Source organism: Corylus avellana, chromosome ca2, assembly GCF_901000735.1.
Source record: "Corylus avellana chromosome ca2, CavTom2PMs-1.0".
NCBI classification, from domain to species: Eukaryota; Viridiplantae; Streptophyta; class Magnoliopsida; order Fagales; family Betulaceae; genus Corylus; species Corylus avellana.
Genome location: NC_081542.1, coordinates 32,529,341 through 32,542,422, shown reverse-complemented (window position 1 = coordinate 32,542,422; position 13,082 = coordinate 32,529,341). Strand labels below are relative to the sequence as shown.

The following is a 13,082-nucleotide window of genomic DNA, read 5'->3' as shown; positions in this document are numbered from 1 at the left end:
ATAAAGGTCTAAAAAGTCTAAAAATGGCAAAAATGTATTTTTTGCAAAAGTTTAAAAATGAAGCTTTTGACAAAAAGTATTTTTTGACTTAAAAGTTCTATTTCTTAAACGCAATCTCAATCATGCTCTTAGAATGAACATTATGTTTCAAATCTACCAAAATAAAAATTTAAAGAATTAGATCATGTGACTTAAAAAGTGATAAGACAAAAATATCCGTTCAATATAACCAACTAAATATTTATCAAATTCAAATGAATTGAAGAGAATCCTGTTCCGATGACTTAGCACTTCTCACCTCTCCATTATTATTTTAATTAAGCTCGTATTGAACACCTCTGACGGAGATCAAAGCTCACTTGACACTTAAAAAGACTTTATCTGAGCTTTCCTCCTTCTTTATCTTTCTTTTGGCTTAAGAACATGTTAATGTTATTCATATTTGAACTTGTTTACAAACATACATATTGCCAGTTTTTTATTGGAATAAAATATTCAAATGCTCGTAGGCAATTTATTGCTTACAACAATTTTCTGGCGTTTTAGACTTCACCGATCACTGCCTTGGAAGCTTCAGCTCCAACTTGAAATCATGTCCAATAGGTAGCCACAGTTTTGAGACCTCAACGGTAACAAACTGCCCAGAGCTGTCCAAGCTTGCCTTTATAACTGATTTTCCCTTCAAGTTTGTTCTCTTTCTAAATTCTACTTCATATTCCTGAAATCTCTTAGCCTTCTCCAACCCTATGAAAGTTACTTTATTTATGATCCATTTTTGACTCAAAGCAAACTCCCCATTCACAACCTTTGAACTAACTGATACATTTCCCCCTTCTTTTCCACCAGAAAATCTCACTAAGCTCCACCTCCCTCCCTTTCCTCCCATCTCAACTTCCTCTCCATCATCCAAGAAAACTTCTCCAACACTATCACCACTATTGCTCACCACCACCAAGAGTTGAAATGCAGTCTTCCGAGCTGCTCGTGTTGTCATTGCCTCCCCTTGCAAGGCCAAAATATTGCCTTCCCGAACGTGCACGTTTATATGATCAAGCGGTGCGTCAAGCCGGATATTCTTGCCTGATTTAACACTCAATGAATTCGAGTAGTCGAAGAGGTCAAACCAGTTTCCTGCAGGGAAGTAGGCATCGACTGAAACTGCTCCCGACTTCAACACCGGTGAGACCATTACGCCTTTACCAATCAGAAATTGTGTATTGATTTCATAAGTGTTGATATCTTGAGGGAACGAGAAGAAAAGGGGCCTTGCAATGGGGGATCCTCTCTGGTTTGCTTCATACATTAATGTGTAAAAGTAGGGGAGAAGCTGGTAGCGAAGCCCCAACACCTTCCTAGCTGTTGCAGCAACTGAATCCCATAGATATAGTTCTTGACGAATAGTAAACTTCTCCGAGTGATCTCTTGCAAAGGGATAAAAGGCCCCTAGCTGCACTTAGATCAAATACTGATATTAGATGTTTTATCAGAAAATAAGCACCACTTTTTCTTAATTCTGTATAGAAAGACACTCGGGCTTCATTCATTATCACTTTGTTTCCCAGGGCCTTTGTAAAGATTTTGAAATTTTTTTAAACAAAATGACATAAAAAACCAGAAAGACAAACAAACATGCGCGCTCGCTCTTTCACACAGAAATTAAACCACCAATTATAATTGAGATGTGGAGGCGTAACATTCCTATAATATCAACAAATAAATAAAATGGGAAATTTCACTTAACTCCCCTTAACTTCCACTCATTTTGAAATTAGTCCTACTAAAGTTTCAAAACTCTGAATTTAGAACATCGAACTTTCAATTTTTTGCAATGTCCCCCTTTTATTAGGATTTTCCGTTAATTCTTGTCGAAACTACCAAAATATTCCTATTTTTTTATTATAAAAAAATAAAATAAAAAATTGTAAAGATTCAGGTATTGGTCAAAATTTAACGAAATTTGCAGAAATACATAGGCATATATATATATATATATATATATATATATATAAAGTAAAAGAAAAAAGAGTATTTTGGGCAATTAGACAAGATTTAACGAAAAATCCTAACGGATTGGTACATTGCAAAAAATTGAAAGTTCAATACCCTAAATTGAGAGTTTTTTTAACTTCGAGAGCGTAGTTTCAAAACATGTAAAAACTCAAGGGAGTTTTGTGAAATTTCCCCTAAATAAAACAAAGCAACACAAAATAAAGAAATAAACTTGGGGAAAAAAAGGTCTCACAAAATCAGAAGGCATAGACTACTTTCATGTGCTAAGAAATCTAAAACACTCATATCAAAAGATAATAGGAAAAAAAAAAAAGAAGAAGAAGAAGAAGAAAAAAAAAATGGTTCCACAAAGTCAGAAGGCATAGTACACTCCTTCCAAGTACTAAAGAAAAGTAAAATACTCATATCAACATCTAGAGAAACCAAACATAATGATACAATGTCTATTTGTTTGTTTTTGTGAAGGAGTATCATTTTTGTACCTGAATCCAGCGCCCGCAGAGTTCTTCAGTTGTATCTCTAGCAAAACCACAGATATCTGCCCCAACCATTGGAATTCCAAAGAGCCCAAAGTTCAAAATTGCTGGAATTGTGTATGCCAAATCATCCCATGTGGCAGCGTTATCTCCAGTCCAGTGTGCTGTGTACTTGCCAGAACCAACAAAAGTTGACCTAGAAAGTATAAATGGCCTTTTACCAGTCACCTTGATTAAGGCTGCATTAGTGACTTTGGCTTCTAGGAGTCCATAGAGGTTATGGGCATTATACTCTGTAATGTTACCAAAGTGTAAGGATGATGCAGCTACAGTCTTATTAATAATGGGCCGCAAAGCTCCAGAATCATTAATTTTGTAAGGAGGGTTATCAAGAGAAGAATTTGGAGTGGGAGAAGAAGTATTAAAGTTGGAAAGCTCGTTCATGTCGAGCCAAAGACCGTCAACGGGAAGCATATCTCGAAAGATTTTAATCTCATCACCCCAATATGCTTCACTGGCTGGATTCAAAAAATCAGGGAAGTGGACAGGGCCAGGCCAAACTTCACCCAAGTAAGGGACTCCATCACGTTTTATGAAGACATCAGCTTGCAGCCCTCTAGTGTAGGCTCCATAGGACTTATTCACACTGATACCTGTAAACTAATACAATGTTACATCAATTGAGAGAGAGAGAGAGGTTTCAGCTCAAGAAAACAATGACAAGTCTAGTACAATGTACCAGGATCCACGATGAGCACATATTTCTGACCATGTTTGTGAAGAGAGTGAACAAACTTTTTCATTTGCTGCAAGGGAAAGTTGATGGGATCAAGAGTAAAATCCTTATAAGCATCCATGTAATCAATATCTGTCCACATAACTTCAAGAGGTATACGGGCTTTTGCATAGCCAGCAACCACAGCTTCAATATCAGAAACGTTTTTGTATCCATATCGACACTGATGAAATCCTTCACATATAGACAACAATCACCAACTGGGTCAGCATTATTATAACCATTTATCATCATATAAAGTCTTAATCTGGACTCAAGTTTATATACCATAATAAAATTTGTTTTTTTACAGAATGTAAATGATATAGGAAATTACAAAACAGAGAGTCACAATTATTGCAGGTAATTTACTTAAATGTTCAAGGTTATTTTTGGGTAGTACCACACTTTACAAGCCAAGGATTCAGATAGCATAGGAAGCATTGAAAGCATTAAGTGATCACGATAGAGATGAATAAAAAACTAAAGCCTCCGATCGAATTAGAGCATATGTTTGAGCTATGTTTGAGATTATGTTTGAGAAATACAGAGTTAAAGTTAAAAACTGCTTTGTGGCAAAAATTTCATTTTTAGAAGTAATTTTGAAATTTTTTTACCAAGTAGGCCGTTTAGCACAGCTTTTTAGGTATTAAGGGCATGTTTTGGTGTATATTTGAGATGCCTAAAAGTGTGTTTAACACTTAAAAAATACTCATTTGGTAAAAAAATTAAAAACGTTTTTAAGAATCCAAAAATCTTAAAAATAATCAAAACCCACTTTTAACAAAAACTTAAAAATGATCTTTTGCCAAAAAAAAAAAACAATTTTTAACTTAAAAACTCAAACGTAATTCCAAATATTCTCGAAAAGTAACGCAATTTCAAACGAATCTTAGATATTCAAAAGCTCTAATCATAATAAATCATATTATCAAAAATACTGAAATAAAAAATAAAAAACTTTACCAAAGGACCAGTACGGCATGGGGGTAGGCCGACCAATAAGCTCCGTGTATTGCTCCGTCACCATCTCCGGCGACGGCCCAGCAAAAATGTAGAGGTCAACAATCCCGCCAATCACCTTGTACGTTATCCTATCACCGTTGTAGAGGACATCCATGCCATTGCTGTTGAGAAGCAGAACTCCGTGGGTGGTCCCCGCCGCCACTCTCCCATCACGGGACGGTGATCGGACGTCCATGTAGAAGGGGTGGGACCCGTAGAGGTTGAGGTCGATATTGAAGCTGGCAATGTCAGCGGCCCAGAGAGTGAGCGGCTGCGTCTCATCGGGCTGGAGCTTGAAGGAGCTCTTGGTGTGCTCGCCCAGGCCGTAGAGCGAGGAGCGCTGCTTGGGGAGGGAGGAGGAGAGCTGGATGTACTGGTCCTTGAAGACGAGGAAGTCGTTGGGCTTGGCGGATGCGTCGAAGACGACGTCGTTTGACGACTTACGGGCCACGGAGTAGCCGAATGGGGTGGTGTTGTAGAGCGTGAAGATGAGGTCGGAGCTGGGGTGGGAGAGGAAGAAGTGGGTTTTGGGGCGCCGAGACGACGTCGTATGATGGTGTTGGTCTTCCGTAAGGAAGCGGTCCGGGGAGTCGGTTTGGCGGGGGACGATCTCCTGCGGGACCTCCCATCGTTGCCGCTCCGAGTCTGTTATTCGGATTCGCAGCCGGTCTTTGGTTTCAAAGCTGCAAATTCCATGGTCACATTATATCTACTTTCTTTTTTTTTTAATTAAAATTTTTTTAAAAGTAAAAAACACAAAAATGTCCTTCTAACATAATTAATTAAATATTATCAAATTAAAAATAAATTAGAGATAATCACATTCTTATACTCATATCTTAATACAATCCAACATTTATACTCCTAACATGACAAGACTTGACATAATGTCTCGCAATTGTTTACATTATTCATAAATTTAATATAAAATTAAGTGGTTAAAAATTAAGTAGTTTAACAATTTTAATTAAATAAATTGAATTACAATTAATTTATATAATATTATACTCATATATTCAAGTGGTCAGAATGAAGTTATTTGAAAATCAAGAAAATTTTACCCCAAAAAAAAATAAATAATAGGGCAAATTTTATAATAAACGAAGATTATAGGGGTCTAAAACGGAATGAGAATATAATTTGATAAAATATATACATTTTACAGTCGTACGTACGGTGGTAACACGTGCCAGCATTTGTTTTGTTTGAAAGGACAAAAAGCCGCAGACGAGAAAGAAAATAAGCGAGAAAGGTCAAAATTCTTCTAACCATTTTGAAGAATTTCGTAAGAAATGTAGAGAGTGATACGGTGTCGTGGAGATCGAGTTGAGATGAAGAAGCATACCTGGCGATGAAGTTGAGATTCTGGATGTCGGGCCCGAAAACGGAGGAGCTCTTGATGAGGCCAAGATGAGCGGTCAACGTGTTGCCGGAGGGATCGACGGCCACAGATTGAATTGTGTAGCCATACCCAACTGATTCTTTTTCATTTTTTCCGTTCAACGGAGCCAAGTGAGAAAGGAAGATACAGGAGACGAGGAAAAGGAGATGAGGATAAGATGCTCTCTCTCCCTTCCTTTTCATTGCTATTTTTCCGTAAGGAGGAAATGAATACTCTCAAACAGTAATGACATAGAGAACATCAGCGTGAATAATGTAGCAATTAAAAAATCATTTTGTATCTTTATTTTTTTTCTAATCTTTTTGTATCTTTATTTAAGAGCATTCTTTGCAGCCTTGTCGAAACCTTTTTTTTTTTTTTTTTTTATGAAATAATTTGGTGAAAATGTTGAAAAGTCGTTTTTTCAGCCTTACCATTTTGATCGGAAAAAAAAAAAATAGTGAGCTAACAACTCACTATTACTAGTAAGTACTATTCACCTATCAATTGAATAAAAAAATAATTTATCTTTTCCATTTTTTCTTTTTTGTTTATCTCACATCCTTTAATAGTTAAAAGAAAAAATAAACAAATCATTGAAAATAAATATTGAAATGGAATGGAAAAAGTTGATTGTTAAAATAGTGAGGTTAAAATGGGTGCTCTAAAAAAATGAATAGTTAAAATAGAGAAAAGTATACGTGTGGTTATTTTGGTGAGGCTGATAATGCTCTTATTCACTTAGACACCTTTTTCCACTCTTATCTACTTGTCAACCCCTATATACCCTCCATGTAGCACCCCGACTTTTAATACAAGTCGTAAGTGAAAAATATATGAATTTCTTACATGATATTACTATTTTTTTCTTTACTAAATAACACAACAAAAAACCAATAATAAAATTTTATTTTCTTTTTATAACATACACTCACTAATAAATACATACTAGAGCTTCTATTTAACATCATAACGTTTTACAAATCTTAAACCATAATAAAGTGCCACATGCAGTATAAATATAACTAAACTAACCATACTGACTTAATGTAAGTCAGCTCTTCCAACAACTAGGGCATCATATTAGTCCTATGCGTCATAGATCGAACACTCATACAAATCTACATCTTCTTTCTCTTCCTCAACTACATTTATAAAAATTTTATAGGAAAAAGTGTGAATCTACGACTTAGTAAGTTCAAACAAACTAACCATTTATTATGAGTGCCCATTTTTATTTGAAAATCAATTTTATTACTAGTGTTTACTAAACAGTCATGTATACAGGATTTTCACAAATAAGTTTTAATAAACGTATGACTAAATGTAAACTAGGTGATAGACAATTTGATACATAGTAATAAATTATAATAATTTTTCCTTGCATTTTCTTACTACACCTTCACATTTCATAATATGAAGCGGTAAAACAGTTCATAACATAATAAGTAAAATATCAATTAAAATCAACATAATTTAAGTACATAGCATTATATAACATGTCATAACATAACATCTTATAACATACATCTCATAACATACATAACATCATAAGTGAATTTATACTCTCACTTATCTCAAATAGTTTACTAAGTGTTATGTCACTTAACCGCAATGTTGCTAATAATTTATCCCTCTCATAGCTTTGAGATGTTGAGCGTGTAACACCACTCAACTGCTAGGCTGTTACGCAACTTTGTTTCTCCTTCCTAACATCGGGGTGTCAGGAGCATAATCCCCACCTGACCCCTAGACTTTACATACATTCATACATAACATCATATCTTTCATATCATCATCCTTTTTCGCAAATATATTTTCCTTCCAAAACTCAACTTCTTTTCATAAGTCATTTTCTTTGGAAATACAATTTTCATTTAACACATATATAAGACATTTTAAAATATATTCATACGTGTAATTAAAATAACTAGACTCAACAAAATATAATTAACATGCTTTTATAAAATAATGTAGGGTCAATAAGTTTAAACTTAGTTTATTGGTGCAATGGTCCAGTCATTGACTCCATCATGTGGTCTAGTCCGTGTCTGCAATTTCATTTGATTCTTTCATTAGTCTAGGATTACCTTTAAAAGTTCTCAGAGAGTAGCTCAATCGGCTGTGAACCACGCATCAAGAAGTGGAGGTTCCTAGTTTGAATTTTCCTCTCCCCATTTCTTTGAGTGGACATGTAAAAAATAAAAAATAAATAAAAAAAAGGATGACCTTTTGAACCCAATATTATTTATCTCATTTATTATCACCTACTATCTAACTTACGCATCCCTTTACTATAAATATTATATATTATATATGCTATTTTTGTTTTCCATTCCTCATTCAGCACTTAGACTGCAACCCCTAATCATTACAACTCATCCTCTCGGCCATCCACCATAATCCACTATCACAATCCACACCCAAATCATTATCAACCCAATGAGTTTCCATTCCTCATTCAGCACTAAGCCTGCAACCCCTAATCATTACAACTCACCCTCTCGGCCATCCACCAAAATCCATATCAGAATCCACACCCAAATCATTATCAACCCAATGAGCCCAACAACAATCGCATCTCAAATTATGGTGAAGAATCTTCACTATAATTTTTTTTTTTTAGTGAACTTTCTGGTGATGGTACAAAACTACATTGCTTAGAAAAAAAAATAAAAAATAAAAAAATTTTTACTTTAGACCTCTAAATTATCACGCATTTCAAAAAGATCTCATAAATTTTAAAAAAACTCTCAATTTAACCACTAAACTTTCAATTTGATTCGATTGACCCCACATCCATCAAATTTTAAACGTTAAAAATTATAAAATAACTTTTATACCCCTAAATTTTTTATTAAATTTCAAATTTAGCCTCAATTTCAAATTAAAAAATAAAGAAAGTTATTAAAAAAAACCCAGGTGGGTCACCTAGTAACCTAGGCGGGTCTCGGCCAGAAACCCACTTTGGATTAGCAGACCCAAGGTTGGGTCTAGCCGCGACCTAGCCGTGGGTTAGCAAACCAATGTTGGATCACGACCAGACCCATGTAGGTCTCCTAACCCACGCTGGGTCGCGGCTAGACCCAAGTTGGGTCACGCGGGTCACAGCCAAACCTGTGTGGGTCTAGCCTGACCTTTTAGTCACCCATTTTTTCTTTTTCTTTAAAAAAAATGAAGGGCAATTTAGTCTTTTTAAGCATTTTCATAAAGGCTTAACGGCTGAATTTGACGGAAGATGATTAATTAAATCAAATTGAAAGTTCAAAAAATTAAATTTAAAGTTTTTAAAATTTAAAAGAATCTTCTCAAAGCACACCGTATGGAGGTTAAAGTAAAAGTTTTTAAAATAAAATAAAAAACAAAAAAAATATTAAAAAAAGCCCATTTGAATCACGGACGGTCAAGCGTGGCGACAAGATACTGTGAATTAAAAAAGAGCAGGGGCCCTTTAGTAAAAGCGTATTTGTAACGGCTACCTTGTAGATTACCGTTGGATGGTACACGCGGAAAAGCAGAACGCTCCCCGAGGCTCTACTCCCGAGTCCCCAAATCAAGTCTTTTCCGCGGAGAGAAAAGTCAGAAAATCAAAAGAGCAAATCCACTCTCTCTGTCTCTCTCTGGAGTCTGACCACCGAGTGAGGAGGATCTACTACTTCTTCGCACAGCTGGGGCAACCATGAACATCTTCAAGAAGAGAACCTCACCCAAAGGTGAAAAGCTTTTACTTTTAACCCACCCAAAACTTTCAGCATTGCTTCTGAATCGCTATGTTTTAGTTTCATTTTATCTTGTGAAAAAATCATGATATTTTCCCTAGAAACAAACGCACATTTGCTTGTTTTTAACCAGCTATTCTCTTTCAACTGCTCCTCCGGCCTTTTGAACTGGTGGGCTTTATTTTAATTATTTTAATTTTTAAAAAATATATTTTTAGTATTTTTGGACCCTAAGATATTGAAGGAAAAGGAACAAAGTTAAATAATGAATCTTATGTTCTAGGACCCAAAGTATTTCTATTCCTCTGCGTCGATAATTTGCAGCTTAATTTTATTGCACCGAGCCCAAAATTGATTGCAAATGGCTTCATAAAATGACTGTTTGTTTTGGCAGATGCTCTGCGAGAGAGCAAGAGAGAAATGGCTGTTGCCACAAGAGGTACGTTTGCTTTTCTTGCCCTAAAAATGTAATTCATTTTACGTTACTACAGATTTCTTGATTTCTTTGATGCATTATATTTGCCACGATCGGAAATGAAAACTGAAATATTGGCTCAGAAAGTTAGATTGAACCTTGAATTTGAATAATGGCTAATAAATTTGGCAACCGAGGGCTGCTGAAATTCTTAGAAATCGACATGTATTTCGAGCAAATTTCTAATAAAATGGGGGCAATTACTTTATTGGGGAAACTAAATATTTGCATTTCAAGTAATTTAAAGTGAGTTGAGATCATATTTTCGTTTACCAGTGGTATATCTAATAGTAATGATTATGCTGTTTTTGACATTTTTGGCTTCAAGTACTCATGAGCTCCTGAGTTCATAAATTAAGATCAACATTGTGCAAACAAACTCTTCTGCTTATTGCTGGTTAAGTTACAGAAATTGATATTGAAATCACAAAGAAATTAAATCAACTGAGGTTTGACTCTCTATAAGAATATTCAACCCTCTATGGTTGGAAAAACCTAGAAACTAGTGCAATAAACTCTTTTGCTTGCCTCTCCAAGATACAATACTGTACTAGTGATTGAGGCAAAGTTCAATGAAAGAAACATCTTTATTGGGAGATTTTGATATTCATTGCCGGCCCATTACTCAGATGGACAGAATTACATGCATTAATTGATTGAATTTTGAGTTTTAGAGGGAGTTAATAGGCTTAACCGGCTAACCCCATTTTAGTGTGCATCAAATTATCATTACTTCATCTCTTCCTCTATATCTTGTGGAAAATAATTTGAACTACCATGAACTCTTTCTTCTCACCAATGTAGGAATCTTTTTTTTTTTTTTTTGTCACTTAGTTAGTCAATTTATTATCATGATAATATCTTATTTGATTATTTGTTTTAACACTTTAATAATAAAATGCACTGATATTCCCTCAACTAATTTTAATACTAAAATTAAGGGAAATTTTGGTTTAACGCTTTTGGTTTTCACGCAATTTCAATTTACTCCTTGGATTTCTAAAACTGACAGTTCACTCATGGTTTTTTTTATTTTTTTTTATTTATATTTTCCAATTCACTTCTTCCGTTGAAAATTCTTGTTAATGCCACATAATCAGTTTGCCACATTATAGGTCCATGTAAGAACCACCACATAATCAGTTTGGCACAATTCAATAGCGTATTATGTTTGCTTGTTACTCTTTAGAAATTAAGCTGTCCTTTCTTTCACAATTCTGATTTTCCTTTTCTTTTTTCTTTTTTCCTTCTATAAATGTCCTCCACCCCAAAGCATATTCTCCATTTTTTCCTTTTATAGAAGAAGAAACAATTAAATGTTGACTAAACAGCTTCCAGATGTTCTTGAAATGCTAGAGGTTCCATATATAAAGGAAAACTGAAAACTACAAAGATAAAGGCTTAGCTTCTATCTTACTGGAACTATAACTATATTACTTGCTGCTGCACCTTTTTTTTGTAGGCATTGAACGGGAGATTGCATCTCTTCAGTTAGAGGTATGAAAATATTGTTGGGCTCGGTTCCATTTTAAATATCTCCAGTTACAAATATCTCCAGTTACATTTCTTTCTTCAATTTTTACTCTGTGGGGAGCAATTGCAGGAGAAGAAATTGGTGGCAGAGATTAAGAAAACGGCTAAAACTGGCAATGAGGCAAGTTTATTTTTTCTGTGTAAATAATTTGCACATTTTCATACCCCTTATGAGCATAAGCTGTGAGCTGACTGTAAGTTGACGTTTGAAACAGCTAGGATTTGTCAATCCATATATGAATGTTAGTGAATTTTAACCTTGTGTTACTATGATAGTCTCAAGATGCATTTTAGGACCATAGAACAATAATTGCGAACCATTGGTGTATAGCAAAAAAAAAAAAAAAAAACTATAGTGACTTTGGAGGCAACTCCATTCGCTTCATTTATGTTATTTATTTGTCTTACCAGTTTCATGCAGAAGCTTTCCATATGGCTTGATTGTACTTTACACTCCAAAATTAATCAAATTGGCAGACTCATGGGTAAACCAAGCCATGTGCTGATCTTGCTAAAACTTCGAGCAAAAATAAGCCCAATTGACACATAATAAGTGTTGCTTCTTCATCTTTTAAGGTTATTATTAGTTATCTGTTTGTAATATCCAGGCAGCGACCAGGATCTTAGCTCGTCAACTTGTTCGGTTACGTCAACAAATAACTAATTTGCAAGGGAGTCGTGCCCAAGTCAGAGGTGTAGCAACTCATACACAGGTTACTGCTTTTACTGGAAAAACCGAAGTTTTTGGGCTCTTTCCTTCATTTTGCTGAACAGTGTCTCTATTTCTGCAGGCATTGTATGCCAGCACTTCAATTTCTACTGGAATGAAGGGTGCAACTAAAGCAATGGTCGCAATGAATAAGGTATGCATTTCTCTGAGGGTTGTACTGGAAGATAACATCATTTATTATTATTGAATTCCCCAATCCTACTTAGGAGACATACCGTAATTCAAAATTGATATTCCCATGGATAGCTTGTCCAGTGAGGCTTCTAGGATGGATAAAGTAGTATATGAAATGATCCACAGGGTGAGAGATTTGTTCTTTTCTGGATGAGTCTGAATAATTTGTTCTTTTCTACTTCTTCGGCATAGGCATTCTCAATACCTTAATATGTTCAACACAAGCTTGCTTTAGCTTCAAGTGCCAATGTTGAAAGGCTAAACCTGAATTATCTGTTGTTTATAGTTCTAGGAGTGATATGACCACTGTCTGCTTCTCTTTTTCAGCAAATGGCGCCAGCAAAACAAGCTAAGGTGATTAAAGAATTTCAGAAGCAGTCAGCACAAATGGATATGACGGTAATTCTCTCTCTCTCTCTCACACACACACACACACACCCCTCTCTCTCTCTTTATAGGTTTTTTTTTTTTTAATGAATGAGATACTGTTTACTAAAGAATAAACACTTTACAAACTCTCTAGTTTTCCACTGGACCAATAGCTACTTAACAGCAGCTAACTAAGCACCACTCCAGCAAAACAGAGCCGATACAATAGAAACACCTCTTCTTAATCCCTATGTCTATCTACTTCACATTCTACTAAGAACACATACAACAAACAGAAAAGACTTTCCCAACTCAACTCTGCCTATTCTATGAGAACAAGAAAGTGCTGACCATAATTGTGAAAATAAAACCCCAACCAGGAACCACATTCTCCTTTATCTTCATAGCTTTATGACCTTTCACTCTAGTATCTAT

General features: G+C 35.1%; 2 protein-coding genes across 2 annotated transcripts in view; one reads left to right on the top strand and one right to left on the bottom strand.

Moving 5' to 3' along the window:
* Positions 1 to 359: 359 nt before the first annotated feature.
* Positions 360 to 5,905, bottom strand: LOC132171586 (alpha-glucosidase-like). The gene is made up of 5 exons (XM_059582946.1): positions 5,612 to 5,905; positions 4,228 to 4,949; positions 3,226 to 3,456; positions 2,493 to 3,139; positions 360 to 1,447 (listed from the first exon to the last, which is right to left on the bottom strand). Exons 1-5 carry the CDS (start codon positions 5,848 to 5,850, stop codon positions 557 to 559), a joined length of 2,730 nt encoding a protein of 909 aa, XP_059438929.1. The 5' UTR covers positions 5,851 to 5,905; the 3' UTR covers positions 360 to 556.
* A 3,271-nt stretch (positions 5,906 to 9,176) lies between these two features.
* Positions 9,177 to 13,082, top strand: part of LOC132169624 (vacuolar protein sorting-associated protein 2 homolog 2-like) — a 29,033-nt gene continuing 25,127 nt past the window's right edge. Inside the window, exons 1-7 of the mRNA XM_059580629.1 lie at positions 9,177 to 9,360; positions 9,761 to 9,805; positions 11,304 to 11,338; positions 11,445 to 11,499; positions 11,987 to 12,087; positions 12,166 to 12,237; positions 12,606 to 12,677. Coding sequence (XP_059436612.1) covers positions 9,327 to 9,360; positions 9,761 to 9,805; positions 11,304 to 11,338; positions 11,445 to 11,499; positions 11,987 to 12,087; positions 12,166 to 12,237; positions 12,606 to 12,677 — 414 coding nt within the window. The 5' untranslated portion in view covers positions 9,177 to 9,326. The remainder of the gene's footprint in view (positions 9,361 to 9,760; positions 9,806 to 11,303; positions 11,339 to 11,444; positions 11,500 to 11,986; positions 12,088 to 12,165; positions 12,238 to 12,605; positions 12,678 to 13,082) is intronic.